Consider the following 18228-nt stretch of genomic DNA (forward strand, 5'->3'; position numbering starts at 1 on the left):
TGGCCTCCACCGTCACCAGACCTGAACCCAATCGAGATGGTTTGGGGTGAGCTGGACCGCAGAGTGAAGGCAAAAGGGCCAACAAGTGCTAAGCATCTCTGGGAACTCCTTCAAGATTGTTGGAAAACCATTTCCGGTGACTACCTCTTGAAGCTCATCAAGAGAATGCCAAGAGTGTGCAAAGCAGTAATCAAAGCAAAAGGGGGCTACTTTGAAGAACCTAGAATATAAGACATATTATCAGTTGTTTCACACTTTTTTGTTAAGCATTTCATTCCACATGTGATAATTCATAGTTTTGATGCCTTCAATGTGAATCTACAATTTTCAGAGTCATGAAATAAAGAAAACTCTTGAATGAGAAGGTGTGTCCAAACTATTGGTCTGTACTGTAGATAAAAAGGTTTGACTTTCCAGAAGAGTCCTCTGGGTGGAAGCTGCAGAATAGGTAATATATAATTATACCCTGTCGTGCCCATGTAAAACTAGCGCCCTAAAAGGGCAGCCCCCAAGTGTAGGAATAGATGACCCCGAATAACAGCCTCCATCCAGAGGTCTCTTCTGGAAAATGAAACCTTTTTATCTATATGGACTTGTAATGTGTTTTGTGTTGGTTGCACCTTTTTGCACCAGTTTGGTTATTTTTGCTGCTGCATAACTTTACATAATTTACTAAAAAGTATATTTTATTCTTATTTGCTCATATTTCTCCAGAGGGATTCCTGCTCCGCTGTCTCCATGTAGCACATGTTCAGTACCAGCACTAGCATAAGCAGTGTAACTGTGCATCCAGCTCCACAGAAGGGAAATAAAACCCTCACCAACTGCAGCATGGAGGATATTAGATAGACGTACTGAGCAGTACAGTTGCGAATGCAGCTTTGGGTGAGGTAAACCACTTCCTAGAAAGCACCAATATGGAGGGCACTTAACAGCTGTACAGAGAAGTTTAAGGACTTAATGCAGTAATGCTAAGCAGTGTAACTGTGAATCCATCTCTACAGAGGGGAAATAAAGCACTCAACCACTGCAGCATGGAAGATATTAGATAGAAGTACTGAGCAGTACAGCTTTGGGTGAGGTAAAACACTTACTAGAAACTTGGAAGGTGTGCATTGTGTTTCATATGCTATGTTTGCACTATAATAAAAAGAATATTGAAAAGAAAAAGAAAACACTTACTAGAAAGCTTCAATATGGTGGGCACTTTACAGCTGTACCGAGAAGTGTGAGAACATAATGCTGTAATACTAAGCAGTGTAACTGTGAATCCAGCTCTACAAACAGAAAGTAAAACACTCAATAACTGCAGAATGGGGGGACATTATATAGACATATTGAGCCCTACAGTTGCAAATGCAGCTTTGGGTGAGGTAAAACACTTACTAGAAAGCTTAAATATGGCAGCCACTATACAGCTGTACAGAGAAGTTTAAGGACATAAAGCACTAATACTTAATAGTGTAACTGTGAATCCATCTCTACAGAGGGGAAATAAAGCACTCAACAACTGCAGCATGGAGGATATTATAGAGAAGTAGTGAGCAGTACAGCTTTGGGTGAGGTAAAACACTTACTAGAAAGCATCAGTATGGCAGGCACTATACAGCTGTACAGAGAAGTTTAAGAATATAAAGCAGTAATACTAAACAGTGTAACTGTGAATCCATGTCTACAGAAAGGAAATAAAACATCAACTGCAGCATGGGGGATATTAGATATAAGTACTGAGCAGTACAGCTTTGGGTGAGGTAAAACACTTACTAGAAAGGATCAGTATGGCAGGCACCATACTGCTGTACTGAGAAATGTAGCTGTGAATCCAGCTCTGTGGTGAACTAAAACAATTACTAGAAAATTCCTGCAATATTTCTGTTTCTGTGCGTCCTTCTTTAACTCTTTCAGTGAGCAGGATGGATGGATGTTGGTGATTTTTCAGAGTGAATTTGGGAGGAAGGGGGAGAATTATCTCAACTTGTTACTTCATAGTTGGGCAGTACCTGCGATCAGGCCAAGAATGGAGGAATGAAGAGCCAAGGGGAAAAACAAGAGACCCGTCAAACCAAGGGAGGTAGACGAGGAGCCAAGAGCTGGATAGATGCTCCCTCCTGCTCTTAAAAGACTACAAGTCCCAGTGTGCACCTGGAATCCGGAGAGCCAGGCTGATTATTAACCTTAGATCACGAGGAGCCAGGGTCCTGATGACGGCGGCCATCAAAAGGAGCCAGGGCCCTGATGACGGCGGCGATCAAGAGGAGCCAGGGCCTTGATGACGGCGGCAATCAAGAGGAGCCAGGGTCCTGATGACGGCAGCCATCAAAAGGAGCCAGGGCCCTGATGACGGCGGCAATCAAGAGGAGCCTTGGCCCTGATGACGGCAGCCATCAAGAGGAGCCAGGGCCTTGATGACGGCGGCAATCAAGAGGAGCGAGGGCCCTGATGACGGCGGCGATCAAGAGGAGCCAGGGCCCTGATGACGGCGGCGATCAAGAGGAGCCAAGGCCCTGATGACGGCGGCGATCAAGAGGAGCCAGGGCCCTGATGACGGCGGCAATCAAGAGGAGCCAGGGCCCTGATGACGGCGGCAATCAAGAGGAGCCAGGGCCCTGATGACGGCGGCGATCAAGAGGAGCCAGGGCCCTGATGACGGCGGCGATCAAGAGGAGCCAGAGCCCTGATGACGGCAGCTATCAAGAGGAGCCCGGGCCCTGATGACGGCGTTGATCAAGAGGAGCCAGGGTCCTGATGACGGCAGCCATCAAGAGGAGCCTGGGCCCTGATGACGGCGGCGATCAAGAGGAGCCAAGGCCCTGATGACGGCGGCGATCAAGAGGAGCCAGGGCCCTGATGACGGCGTGATCAAGAGGAGCCAGGGTCCTGATGACGGCGGCCATCAAGAGGAGCCAGGGCCCTGATGACGGCGGCGATCAAGAGGAGCCAGGGCCCTGATGACGGCGTGATCAAGAGGAGCCAGGGTCCTGATGACGGCGGCCATCAAGAGGAGCCAGGGCCCTGATGACGGCGGCCATCAAGAGGAGCCAGGGTCCTGATGACGGCGGCCATCAAGAGGAGCCAGGGCCCTGATGACGGCGGCCATCAAGAGGAGCCAGGGCCCTGATGACGGCGGCGATCAAGAGGAGCCAGGGCCCTGATGACGGCGGTGATCAAGAGGAGCCAGGGCCCTGATGGCAGCGATCAAGAGGAGCCAGGGCCCTGATGACGGCGGCCATCAAGAGGAGCCAGGGCCCTGATGATGGCGGTGATCAAGAGGAGCCAGGGCCCTGATGACGGCGGTGATCAAGAGGAGCCAGGGCCCTGATGGCAGCGATCAAGGGGAGACAGGGCCCTGATGACGGCGACGATCAAGAGGAGCCAGGGTCCTGATGACGGCAGCCATCAAGAGGAGCCAGGGCTCTGATGACGGCGGCGATCAAGAGGAGCCAGGGCCCTGATGACGGCGGCGATCAAGAGAAGCCAGGGCCCTGATGACGGCGGCGATCAAGAGGAGCCAGGGCCCTGATGGCGGCGATCAAGAGGAGCCAGGGCCCTGATGACGGCGGCGATCAAGAGGAGCCAAAGCCCTGATGACGGCGGCGATCAAGAGGAGCCAGGGCCCTGATGACGGCGGCGATCAAGAGGAGCCAAAGCCCTGATGACGGCGGCGATCAAGAGGAGCCAGGGCCCTGATGACGGCGGCGATCAAGAGGAGCCAGGGCCCTGATGACGGCGGCGATCAAGAGGAGCCAGGGCCCTGATGACGGCGGCGATCAAGAGGAGCCAGGGCCCTGATGACGGCGGCGATCAAGAGGAGCCAGGGCCCTGATGACGGCGGCGATCAAGAGGAGCCAAGGCCCTGATGACGGCGGCGATCAAGAGCAGCCAGGGCCCTGATGACGGCGGCCATCAAGAGGAGCCAGGGCCCTGATGACGGCGGCGATCAACAGGAGCCAGGGCCCTGATGACGGCGGCGGTCAGAGATGAAGCACGATATGGTGCAGCAGAGGTCAATGGGAAACATTGGCCCCGTCATGGTCTCATCCTGCACATGGCGTCTGAAACGCGTCGATGAACATTCAATGAATTTTAAATGTTTCAAATAAAAAAGTGATTTTTTTTTTGTGATTTAATTCCCCTCGAACTGAGCCGGACAGACGCTGGTCCATTCATTTGTTCTGTTCTCAGCAGGACTGGGATTGGCCATATTGGTGATCCGGTGATCCTTTTCCTCCTTTCTACATTACGCCATCTTTATAAACCCCTCCAGGGATTGGACCTGTCATCCCCTCCTCCTCTCCCCGGTGCCGTAAATTTCACGTGACTCCGTCATTTGGCGGTTTATTGTTGTACCGTAACGATGGCGTATCGTAACAGGTTTATAGCTTCTGACTGCGGAAATCCAATTATCCCAAATTACTGTCTTGATTGTAGCCCAATTAATGTCAGCTTTGCATTGTCAGACGCGGGGGGACGGCGGCTATTACACTTTCATTATACACGGAGGTGAGCTGATGGCGAGGATATTCCTGATGAGCGCTGCCTGCGCTGACATACAGCCCTCGCTCAGGGAAAGACCTGCCACGTTTATGGTGACTGATGGTGCACTCCCAGAATGCAGCGGGGCCAAACCGCAGAGAAAAGGTACTTATCCGCTCCAAAGTTAAAGAATTCATCTCAAGGTCACGTCAAGAAAAATCTGCACTTTTCACCAAACCCAACGGGGGCTTTTTATTTTTTTTTTATCCATTTGTCACCATTGTCTTAACCACTAGGGGGCCCTCTCCCATTTCATTTTTTTTTTTTGCGCCCTCTAACGACCTCCTTTTTTTTTCTCCTCCATCGGTCAGGACGCCATGCTTCTCCTCTGGTGCCAAAGAGGAAGAAGTCATTGGGTAATAAGTAGACCGCTACCGACCTCCGAGAAAGCCACGCAAAAAGACATAAAGGTGAAGAGGCGGCAGAAGATCCATTAATTCTAGCGGGAATGTAACTATAGGGGTTAAAGAGGGAGCAGCTACACCCCTAAATCCTTGTACCCTTAGGGGGCGAAGAAGAAAGTGTTAGAAATGACCAATAGTAGATGAAAAGCCTCAAATATACAGTTTTGCTTCTGGATGCTTGAGCAACCTGACCTGTACTCGTGATGTCACCACACCTACATTGTGACATCACTTTAAAAAATACAAAAATATGCACAGCCGCACTCTGAAAAGCTAAAATATGTAAACATGAGAGTATAGGAATGTTGGCACTGCATTACTGCTATTGAAAAAAGAGATACTTGGTTTACAAATTGGCCAATTCGTGTAACCCCGACAGCCAACGACAAGGCGTACCTCTCATTATCGGGACCCTATCCTAATACGCCTGTATCTGGTGTAAAAAAACATACAAGTAATGGGCAGGTAGGATCCAGCTAAATGAAAACGCACTGGCTGAAGGGTGGAGTGCCCAGTTAGAAAGGAATAGAATATAGTTTTGCTTCTGGATGCTTGAGCAACCTGACCCTGACCTGTACTCGTGATGTCACCACACCTACGTTATGACATCACTTAAAAGATACAACACAATGTACAGCCGCACTCTGAAAAGCTAAAATATGTAAACATGAGAGTATAGGAATTTTGGCACTGCATTACTGCTATTGAAAAAAGAGATACTTGGCTTACAAATTGGCCAATTTGTGTAAGCCCGACATCCAACGACAAGGCGTACCTCTCATTATCGGGACCCTATCCTAATATGCCTCTATCCGGATTAAAAAGCTACGAGTAATGGGCAAATAAGATCCAGCTAAATGAAAATGTTCTGGCTGAAGGGTGTACTACTTAGTCAGGAATAGAATACTAATATAAAAAAGACTGACCGGTATATCCACTAGGTGTGAACAGGCGCACGCTGAAAATTCAACAAAGTTACAAAAATATGTATAGGAGCACTCTAAAAAGCTAAAATACATAAACATGAAATATAGGAATTTTTGCACTGCATTACCGCTGTTTGGAAAAAAAGAGATACTTGGTTGACAAAGTGGCCAATTCGTTTATGCCCGACGCCAACAACAAGGCGTACTTCTCTTCTTTTTATATTAGTATCACTTAAAAGAGTGGGCAACCCTAAGGCAAGTCTCAATATGACAAGCGAAGGAGTTCTGCTGTTTGGACCTTCTTCCTCTCAGAGGTCCACATTGTATTAAAATTGAGTCACCATAATTAGGCTCTGGATAATAAAGAGGGATAAGCCCCCTCCACCCCCATGCAGTAGGTTTGCAAGTTCAGTCTTTAGGCCCTGAGCTTCTTCTATGTGCGGCTCGGAGCCCTGTCACCGCTTGGTTCTGGGGATGTCACTCTTTCTTGTTGACCACCCTTGGTGCACTGATTTGTTGATCATCAGAGGTCCAGCTCCTGGCTTCATTTAACACAAGGCAGCTTGAGTTTATCAAAATGAGATCACCTCTCTGTTTTTCATATAGGTGGTCCGAAGTTTGGGAGAAATACTCTGTGATTGCCATATACCTAACAGATCACCCTAACTTTTGAACCGTTGGAGAGGTCCAACTTTGGTGACCTGCCGATCACAAAAATGGAGCTCTGAAATAACCCAGCCTGGGATCCTGTAGTGGCCATCACTCCATTTCCAATATGGCACTTCATAGCCACTGTCACAATGTGATAGCGATGGACAGGGGGCTCCTATACTGTCCCTCACTCTTGGGGTCCTTAGCTTATCCCTAATGTTCGGATTACCCCCTCATGGTGGAGATGCCTGAGTTATGTGCCTTACTATTCTCCTGACCCGAACTACACTGCCCTCCCTTCAGGAAAGTAAGGGGTAGGAGTATGATGCCAATACAGATAAAGACAGACGGGGGAAAAACAAAACTCAGACACACTGCATACTCACAAGAACAGATAGTAAGAAACTAAGGAGAAAAGAAAGAGTAGTAAGGCGGCAGCCAAAGGACAACAAGGGTTAACACCACAACTGCTCACAGCAATAATGTACTGCAATCACCAGTTAGGGGTACTTTGCACGCTGCGATATTGCTAGCCGATGCTAGCGATGCCGAGCGCGATAGTACCCGCCCCCGTCGCACATGCGATATCTTCTGATAGCTGCCGTAGCTTCACACGCACTTACCTGCCCTTACCTTCCTAAGGGGGCGGATCGTGCGGCGTCACAGCGACGTCACATGGCAGGTGACTAATAGAAGCAGAGGGGCGGAGATGAAAAGGACGTAAACATCCCGCCCACCTCCTTCCTTCCGCATTGCCGGTGAACGCAGGTAGGAGATGTTCCTCGCTCCTGCGGCTTCACACACAGCGATGTTTGCTGCCACAGGAGCGAGGAACAACATCGTATCTCCTATTGGTGCGACATTATGAAAATGTCCGACGCTACACAGATCACCGATTTACGACGCTTTTGCAATCGTTTATCGGCGCATCTAGGCTTCACACGTTGCGACGTCGTTACCGGCGCCGGATGTGCGTCACTTTCGATTTGACCCCGACGATATCGCAGTAGCGATGTCGCAACGTGCAATGTACCCCTAAGTCTTGATCATAACGTCTCACCAGACCAGTATAGAGAAGTTATAGCTGGCATTAATGGAATAGTTCAGGCAGCATATATAGGACAGGAGCAAATGTGACTGGCTCCCCCACAGCATGTGATCAAAGGAGACTAACAAGCAGACCAGCAAAGATTAACTCTTGCTAGCCTACCTATGAACTACAAGTCTGTGGGTGGACGCCCAGTCTGCCTGCACTGATCACAGACATCAGTAAAGTCAGCAGGCAGAGTGCCAGAATCTGTAGTCTCCACAGATCCTGATGCCACCATGACAGTCAATGATGTTTTTAAAATCTCTTTGTGACAGCCATGTTTTCAAGATGAATGAGGGTTTCATAAAATGGACCCCAATCCTAATAATCCAAAAATTATCCTGTGGATGGCTAAAAACATTAAATATTGGGAATAACCCATTAACCCCTTCAGCACAACCATGACAAAATTGTGCATAATAGTCATGGTGCGCCAGTATGGAATAGGCTCAGGAGCTGAGCCAGCACCTGCCTCTAGGGAGTGATTGGAGCCAGCTCGTATTGCTGCTGATTAACCATTTTCATGCTGATGTTGATCACCGACCGCGGCATTTCAATGACTGGAGTGCTGGTGGATGCGTGCACCAACTCCCATCGCGGCCTTGTTGTCCTCCTATGACGCCCAGCCCGGAACAGAGCTTTGGAAGTGAATGTATTGTTGCCATGGTTTTTTAGTACAGTATATACAAGCGATCAAACGCTCACAGGTTCTAGATCCCCAATAAAACAAAAATTAAAAAAGGATAAAACTGTAATTATCTCACCTTTTTCCCAATTCAGAAATAAAGATAAAAAAGTATAAAACTATTTAAAACGTAAAAACCGAAAATAAAAAAAATAATGTAACCGACAGAATTGCCATTTTTCAGGCACCTTCCCCTAAAATGCAATAAAAAGCGATAAAAACCTAATATCTACTGTAAAACGCTACAACTAAAATACCATCAGCTCAGCGCTCACAGAACAAGCCACACGGCACCATCAACGGAAAAATAAAAAAGTTACGGCCGCACGAACCGCGTAGTGTTTGGATTTTTTGTCTGTGAGATTTCCTTTTACTCGCTATATATAAGTGGGGAAATTGGGTCAGGATCTTTTTGAGTTCCCGGAGTTTCCCGCACACTCGAGTCTTTTGATTCCACCTTGTCATTCACAAAGCCAACGTCACTCAGCCGCGAGCCCCGTCCGCGCTGCACCTTCCTGAATGTCCACGTATCAAGGAGTTCAAGACCGGAGGGATAAGGAGATGCTAACCGCTTATCACTTAAAGACGCCTGAGGAGCCGCGATAACAAAGTCGCTGATTAGAAAGAGTTACGGGATAAATAACTTATTCTCCAGCCCTTCTTTCATGAGGGATTCGATGCTTAATCCAGAAAGTCACCGTCCTCCCCCGGACTGATAAAAGCCTTTCATATGGCAGCGCTTCACGTCTAAATGGTAATTTTTTTTTGGCTGATGGAGCAATTCTTGAGGTCTTTAAAGAGATGACTACAAGAAAGAGGGAACTTATATATGTACATTTATCCAGCAGGATGAGACACGTTCCTCCCTGAACATATGGATTACGGAAGATTGGCTGCCCTAAATACTGCAAAACTGAGTGAACCGCTGACGTAGAGTAGAGCGGGCAACCCTACCAAGAGAATTGGGTCTCCATCGCTTCGGAGAGCCTCTACTTCTTCCCCACTCCCTTGTTAGCTAATATTGGAAGAAACGTTCCTCCCTGAACATATAGAATACCGTAGATTGGCTGCCCTAAATACCTTAAAAGTGGGTGAACCGCTGACATAGAGTAGAGCAGGCAACCCTACCAAGAGAATTGGGTATCCATCGCTTCGGAGAGCCTTTACTTGTTCCCCACTCCCTTGTTAGCTAATATTGGAAGAAACGTTCCTCCGTGAACATATAGAATACCATATATTGGCTGCCCTAAATACCACAAAACTGGGTGAACCGCTGACGTAGAGTAGAGCGGGCAACCCTACCAAGAGAATTGGGTTTCATCGCTTTGGAGAGCCTCTACTTGTTCCCCACTCCATTGTTAGCTAATATTGGAAGAAACGTTCCTCCGTGAACATATAGAATACCATATATTGGCTGCCCTAAATACCACAAAACTGGGTGAACCGCTGACGTAGAGTAGAGCGGGCAACCCTACCAAGAGAATTGGGTTTCATCGCTTTGGAGAGCCTCTACTTGTTCCCCACTCCCTTGTTAGCAAATATTGGAAGAAACGTTCCTCCATGAACATATAGAATACCGTAGATTGGCTGCCCTAAATACTTTAAAACTGGGTGAACCGCTGACGTAGAGGAGAGCGGGCAACCCTACCAAGACAATTGGGTCTCCATCACTTCGGAGAGCCTCTACTTGTTCCCCACTCCCTTGTTAGCTAATATTGGAAGAAAGGTTCCTCCCTGAACATATAGACTACCATATATTGGCTGCCCTAAAAACTGCAAAACTGGGTGAACCGCTGACGTAGAGGAGAGCGGGCAACCCTACCAAGAGAATTGGGTCTCCATCACTTCAGAGAGCCTCTACTTGTTCCCCACTCCCTTATTAGTTAATATTGGAAGAAACGTTCATCCCTGAACATATGGAATACTGTATATTGGCTGCCCTAAATACCTTAAAACTGGGTGAACCGCTGACGTAGAGGAGAGCGGGCAACCCTACCAAGAGAATTGGGTCTCCATCGCTTCGGAGATCCTTTACTTGTTCCCCACTCCCTTGTTAGCTAACATTGGGCTGACTGTAGGGGACACCCAAGACCCCCCTAGTCAATAAATCATTAAAGGGAACCTGTCATCAGAAATTTCGCCCAAAAGCTAAAAGATTCCCCCTCTGCAGCTCCTGGGCTGCATTCTAGGAAGGTCCCTGTTATTATTGTGCCCCATGTGAGACCAAAATAAAGCCTTTATAAAGTTCTACCTTTTTGTATGCAGCTTCTGTAAATGTGTCACGGGGGCGGGCTCTCTGCCGTCCGTTATTTTGCCCCCTGGTCCTGTATGCCGCCCCCATCGCTCCTTTCCATATCTGATGCACCGCCCACTGCTCCAGCCATCCCCACGCATGCCCAGTGCCAGTCTCACAGGACTGAGCAGTGTGACCGCTGGTGACATGTGCGCAGGCAAGTGATTATGGGCGGGACTGTGACTGTTATCAGCAAGTACCCGGCCATAATCTCGTGAGCGCGCAAACCTCTCCAGCGGTCACACTGAGCTCAGTGTAGATGCTAGACTGTATGGGCTGCTTCCAGGAATGACGTCCCTTTGTCATGTGATAGTATTTCGAACACGCCCCTATCACATGACAAAGGGACGTCATCCCTGGAAGCAGCCCATACAGTCTAGCATCTACACTGAGCTCAGTGTGACCGCTGTTGAGGCTTGCGCGCTCACGAGATTATGGCCGGGTACTTGCTGATAACAGTCACAGTCCCGTCCATAATCACTTGCCTGCGCACACGTCACCAGCGTTCACACTGCTCAGTCCTGTGAGACTGGCACTGGGCATGCGTGGGGATGGCTGGAGCAGTGGGCGGTGCATCAGATATGGAAAGGAGCGATGGGGGCGGCGTACAGGACCAGGGGGCAAAATAACGGACGGCAGAGAGCCCGCCCCCGTGACACATTTACAGAAGCTGCATACAAAAAGGTAGAACTTTATAAAGGCTTTATTTTGGTCTCACATGGGGCACAATAATAACAGGGACCTTCCTAGAATGCAGCACAGGAGCTGCAGAGGGGGAATCTTTTAGCTTTTGGGCGAAATTTCTGATGACAGGTTCCCTTTAAGCATCCAAAACTTTTTTGGAAACATCAACAGTGTTTTTGATGCCAAAAATTTGTAAAAGATGCAGTCATTGTAGTCAGTGGTAGTAGTAATGAGGCCTATAAGGGAAAAGTCTTGTTCCCATTAGTATCTCTGGCCGTTAAAGGACAACTCTTGCAAATGTAAAGGACCTCTGGGGAAAGCTGGGGTTGGCCACTGATCAGCCATTCATTAGATAAGATGACGATTTAACTAAAGGGGTAACTTAGTCTTATTGGGTTGATCTAATTTTGGTCATCTGTGGTGTGCGTATTGTCTGAAGTGGAGGTTTCCCGGTTGTCTGTTTGCTTTCTCCCTTTTATGTTATTTTTCCCTGTGCACCTTTAGTCGCTCCTTTGGTTTTTATTGCTGTGTGTATGAGTTTTGGTTTTTCCCCTCTCCATGTTTTGTTGTGGGGTTTGTGACTACAGTCCTGGCTCACCCCTTGTGTGGAGGAGGGGGAAGGGAGTTAGACCAGAGCTTGGACAGGAGTTAGGGTCACGCTGGCGACTCAGACCTCTCTACCATCAAGCGTACCTCTGATCTAAGAGACAGTGCAGGGTCCCCAGTCTGAGGACCAGCCTAGGTGTCCCTGTCCAGTCATCTCATCCCCGTGACAAGGGAATGGTGGTGCACACTTTAAGCATACGTGATCTGCCTCATAAAACAGTGAGCCCAGGGTATGGTAGGAGTAGTATCATAATGCTACGGGAAAAGAATCAGATTTCTATCTGTCAGTGGGACAGGTAAGATGTGTGTGGGGTCTCCTGACCTTTCCTTGGTGGAAGAGAAGGATCGGGCAGGTTCATAGCAACATGTCCAATCCTTTTGTGCTCAAGGGAGATAACCTGTCCTATGAGATGTCTTGTGGTAGCGGCTTAGCTCCCTCTCCCCATTCAGAACACAAGCACACCTGATCCAAGCATCCATAACTGTCGGCCAAATGCGTTCCAAAGTTTATGGCCATATTAAAGGAGTTTATAAAAATGTCTTCAATCCCCTGCTGCTATCATGATCCACTTGCTTCTTGCAGTCATCATATGATAGTGACCACTGCAGCCAGTCATTGGTCTCAGGGGCCATTTGCCAGGAATCACAACTGAGCTCAGTGGTTGACGGCAGCGGTTACAAGAAGTCAATAGAAACTGGAAGGGAACACGAGAGGCAGCAACAGAGCGGCCGGGTTGAAGAGGTGAGTATAGGTATTTTTTATTGTTTTTTTTATTGTTTGTTTTTTTTTTAATTTAACCCATTCCCTGCTGTTGACAGCCACGTTTTCATATTTCCTGGAAAACTCCACCAATATCTTGGCAGCTGCTAAGCGTATGACCGTCCATCAGCGTTCTGAACACCGAGGCCTGAAATGACTCACAGTTTCACCCCTTCCGTGCCAGATCATAATTAACGCAAGCAACAACAACAAACGGCCGTAGTTTCCGAAATAACCGAGCCTGGAACAGGTGGTGACCTCATCATAGTACCACTCAGCGCCTATAACGGGGATTTATGGAGACGTATGTCCCCTGCACTGTAGCTACTGCTGCGGAGGCAGAACCAATTTGGAGGTGACATAAGGTTTATTGTCTCCCGTCATAAACATCGCACATTACTGATTTACATTCTCATCCGCTACATGGCAGTAATATGAACAGAAATCATTCCCTCCGAGCAGTGAAATCAGCACTCGCAGGCTTTTTACACTCCAGCCATGCGCTTGAGGTGCAGCTGATACTGCAGAATATCTGAAGAGCCGCTGGTATCACTTTATGACCTAATTCAGAAACGGAATCATTTTATAATATTTCTTTATAGGGGGTCAACACTTTTTCTTTTCTGAGACATCTCCAAGCCTTTTGCTTTCCCTTCTATGGCCATAAAGTAACATGATAAAACCACCACTAGAGGGAGCCTAGCAGCTAACTGAAGACAAAATAGGAGCTGTATACACCACTATGCAGTTAGCTCCCCCTAGTGGTGTCATTATGTAAAGCAGTGACCATTCAGATGGTTTCGAGCTGTGTAACTAAAATGTTCAGCTTGTTTTGGAAAATACGCAATGTAACATTAAAAATTCCACAAAGTAATTACAGACACTTAAAAATGAAGAAATGGGTCCTGTCATAGAGAAATTATAAAATCCATAAAGACGTCTCATAATTAACCACGATCTTGCAATCTAATCCCCCATATGCAGCTGACCCCCTCCTTTGGAAACAGTAATTAAAGAGAATCCTGTAGTAGATGTGAGGCCGGTCTCAGCTTGAATGCATATAAGGACAGATTTATGACTAGTAGAGAAATTCAACCCCTTTGTTTCCCCTTTTGGAAATTATAAATTGAGGTTTTATGAACTACGTCAATATAATACATAGTAAAGTCATAATTTAGAATCTGTGATAAAGTGTAGAGATAAGTGTACCCATGGAAGTTTGGTACGGCGGGTTCAGCTGGACCTTAGATAAATTTCAGTTTGAGACCCAGACTTTATACGGATAAGGCTGCACATCAAACTTAGATAATAGTATAATGCCTCAAGCATATGGACAAATATTGGAATATACAATGAAAAATGCTACTTGCTAATTTGAACATGTGAATAATGAATTGCATACCTGCCATGAATATTAGGAAAAGGAGATATTTAGCAATCGCATTGATCAATGTAACTGAGCCCCAAAACCTCGTCAAGGTACATCTCTATATTGGGGTCCCTAGCTCTGTGACCCTAACTGTGTGTCATCTCATTGCAATTAAAAACTGCTGTGGGTGGAGAGGGGTAACTAAGGACTTTCTTATATAGGAGATGGAAAAAACATGGCCGAAAGGGGCGGAGCTGTGTTCACGTTCAGAAAAAAAACTACATATAACTGAATAGGATAACTGAAGTGAGCACTAATATATATATATTATGAGTGCAAGCCAAAAATTACATACTATATACGGATAAGGCTGCACATCAAACTTAGATAATAGTATAATGCCTCAAGCATATGGACAAATATTGGAATATACAATGAAAAATGCTACTTGCTAATTTGAACATGTGAATAATGAATTGCATACCTGCCATGAATATTAGGAAAAGGAGATATTTAGCATCTCCTATATAAGAAAGTCCTTAGTTACCCCTCTCCACCCACAGCAGTTTTTAATTGCAATGAGATGACACACAGTTAGGGTCACAGAGCTAGGGACCCCAATATAGAGATGTACCTTGACGAGGTTTTGGGGCTCAGTTACATTGATCAATGCGATTGCTAAATATCTCCTTTTCCTAATATTCATGGCAGGTATGCAATTCATTATTCACATGTTCAAATTAGCAAGTAGCATTTTTCATTGTATATTCCAATATTTGTCCATATGCTTGAGGCATTATACTATTATCTAAGTTTGATGTGCAGCCTTATCCGTATATAGTATGTAATTTTTGGCTTGCACTCATAATATATATATATTAGTGCTCACTTCAGTTATCCTATTCAGTTATATGTAGTTTTTTTTCTGAATGTGAACACAGCTCCGCCCCTTTCGGCCATGTTTTTTCCATCTCCTATATAAGAAAGTCCTTAGTTACCCCTCTCCACCCACAGCAGTTTTTAATTGCAATGAGATGACACACAGTTAGGGTCACAGAGCTAGGGACCCCAATATAGAGATGTACCTTGACGAGGTTTTGGGGCTCAGTTACATTGATCAATGCGATTGCTAAATATCTCCTTTTCCTAATATTCATGGCAGGTATGCAATTCATTATTCACATGTTCAAATTAGCAAGTAGCATTTTTCATTGTATATTCCAATATTTGTCCATATGCTTGAGGCATTATACTATTATCTAAGTTTGATGTGCAGCCTTATCCGTATATAGTATGTAATTTTTGGCTTGCACTCATAATATATATATATTAGTGCTCACTTCTGAGACCCAGACTTGACCTGAAGCCCAATGGAAGTCGCTAATTGGGCAGTTTGGTTCTTCACCCACATGCAGCCATGCATAAACCGATCACTTTCGGGGTCAGGTGGGCAGGGTTTTTCCAGGGTTATTTTGTTGCACACTACATCTAATCACGCTGTTGTTACCCCCAGTGCCAGTCGTTCAATTACTGCAAGCGGCTCACACCCGAACGCAAACCCTGTTTTTTTTTTAAAGTCTTTGTTTGGTACGAACACTGAACACCGAACCTTGGGTTTGCTCATCTCTAATTAAGTGGCTAATGCAGATCATGGGATGACGGCCAAGGTTCTGCCAAATAATTATCAGCCAGATAGATAATAATATATATACCATGTTTCCTATCTATGAACAGATAAAACTGTGATAGGAAATATGCCAGTAATATCTCCTGTATGTTGCCTCCAGGGGAAAAGATATCGTAAAAGCTGGGAATCTCATAATTTTAATAATCATTTTCTAAGATTAAGACACATGTTATAGTTCTCTGAAGTACAGCCCTGTTATGAGTCACCAAAGTTGACGTATGTGGGTGTAACTTGTGTTAATAACAAGCCAATGCCAATTATGATCCTCATTCAACTGGAAGATACACTTCTATCTAGGGTTGTCCCACATTTCTACTTGAGCACTTTCCTCTAAAAAGAGAACTGTGCCACCCCTATGACCAAAGGTCCATAGGATAAGTACTTTTCTTTTGTTTATCCTTTATATTTTATGTAATTGTATATGCTGTAATGTTTTGTTCTCCTTTATAACATCTTTTGTATATTTTTAATAACCACTGTTTACTCTTTGTATTAAATATAATAGCTTTGTTCCTCTTGCTCTATAAAACGCATCCCCGAAGCCCTATGCTACCTTTAATGAGATTGCAATCAGCCTGTAAAGTGATTGGTGGCGGCAGCTAGTAGTTCCTTTTGTTATTGTGAAGTTGGCAGGGACTGTACCTATATATATATATATATATATATATATATTATATGAGCGGGAATTGCTTGTATATATACTATGCCATTACTGTGAGCTCCCCAATAATTGGCCTAGTTGTGAAAACAGCCGCGGCATCGCCCATTAATTGTTGGCAAATTATGTAATTGTCCTGATGATTGGAGGCGGTGGAGTGCTGTTCTTGTTACATTGGAGGCGGTGGAGTGCTGTTCTTGTTAAATTGGAGGCAGCGGTGGGATATCTGCATGTTCTCCTGGGTTGTCTCCCTGACCATTCCGATTTTGCTAAGGCAGCTTTATGATTTTTTGACTACCACAATATCTTACAATTTAAGGGTCTGCAGTGCTGCGTCCCAACATTCACTGTTTTTCCTGTTACTGAGCTGTATACGAGCGCAGCCTCATTTCTGAGAAATGCGGCCATACTGTAGCTCTCTCCATAAACGGCCAACAGTGTTAAGCCAGCATGAAGACCCCTTTAGTCTCAGGATCGTCCATGTCTCCGCAATCGGCACTGAGATGGGAATACCCCTTTAAGGGAAAAATTGTAACATCTGGACAGGACAGGTGACCTGAGCAAGTCCCTCAGGGGTGTAACTAGGGGTAGACTGTCAGAACATGAGGGTCACCAGTAAGGGAGCGGCACCAGTGACCACCTGTCATTGGCATCAGGTTGCATGTCCATGGTGGATTGCAGTTGACCAAGCCGCCGGAGCCTACTGGGACCCAAAACATCCCTTTGAGAACAGTTCTATTAAAGACCCTCGATAGATTTGGGGCCCATTTGTCGATGGATATCTAACTACAACTCGCAAGGCATCCGCCACGGCCATCTTGCTGCATGTGTAACTCTCTCTCTTGTGTTTTTCAGAGACGAGCCAGGAAGGTGAAGTGTTGTCTCATCTCCACCGGGATCTTCGTAGCTCTGGTGATTATAATCATCATTGTCGCCTCCGTTAAGAAATAGCCAAACATGAGGCCTTCCTTCCGCGCTCCCCGCTGGGGTGAATGTGCGCTCCCGGCCTGTGGTGTCTCTCGTAGCCTCGCCGCTTTCCTACAGCTCCTCCTGCACTGTGACATGTAGCCGCCTTCCAGCGGTGACGAGTACACTACATCTCTGCGTCTCATCAGTCTGTGTGTGATGTTTGCATTAAAGATAATAAAAAGAGTTCTAATGGTAATTGTCCCCGAGTCGTGATAATCTCCGTCATCAGAGACGTCTGGCACGGCAAGTAACCAGTGCTCCGATGATGTCACAGTGAGAGCGGTGAGGTCACAGTCCATGTAGCAGGTCAGTCTGTGATTGGATGATGTCCCAATGAGAGCAGTGAGGTCACACAGTCCATGTAGCAGGTCAGTCTGTGATTGGATGATGGCACAATGAGAGCAGTGAGGTCACACAGTCCATGTATCAGGTCAGTCTGTGATTGGATGACGTCACAGTGAGAGCAGTGAGGTCACACAGTCCATGTAGCAGGTCAGTCTGTGATTGGATGACGTCACAGTGAGAGCAGTGAGGTCACACAGTCCATGTATCAGGTCAGTCTGTGATTGGATGACGTCACAGTGAGAGCAGTGAGGTCACACAGTCCATGTAGCAGGTTAGTCTGTGATTGGATGATGTCACAGTGAGAGCAGTGATGTCACAGTCCATGTAGCAGGTCAGTCTGTGATTGGATGATGTCACAGTGAGAGCAGTGAGGTCACAGTCCATGTAGCAGGTTTGTCTGTGATTGGATGATGTCAGTGAGGTCACACAGTCCATGTAGCAGGTCAGTCTGTGATTGGATGATGTCACAGTGAGAGCAGTGAGGTCACAGTCCATGTAGCAGGTCAGCCTGTGATTGGATGATGTCAGTGAGGTCATACAGTCCATGTAGCAGGTCAGCCTGTGATTG

The 18228-nt window shown here is 46.3% G+C and overlaps 1 protein-coding gene across 1 annotated transcript in view; it reads left to right on the forward strand.

The window, feature by feature from the left end:
- Positions 1-17511, forward strand: part of TSNARE1 (t-SNARE domain containing 1) — a 302535-nt gene extending 285024 nt beyond the window's left edge. Inside the window, exon 12 of the mRNA XM_075316117.1 lies at positions 17202-17511. Coding sequence (XP_075172232.1) covers positions 17202-17297 — 96 coding nt within the window. The 3' untranslated portion in view covers positions 17298-17511. The remainder of the gene's footprint in view (positions 1-17201) is intronic.
- The last annotated feature ends 717 nt before the right edge of the window (positions 17512-18228 follow it).

The sequence above is a fragment of the Anomaloglossus baeobatrachus genome, chromosome 6 (assembly GCF_048569485.1).
Source record: "Anomaloglossus baeobatrachus isolate aAnoBae1 chromosome 6, aAnoBae1.hap1, whole genome shotgun sequence".
Classification (NCBI taxonomy): domain Eukaryota; kingdom Metazoa; phylum Chordata; class Amphibia; order Anura; family Aromobatidae; genus Anomaloglossus; species Anomaloglossus baeobatrachus.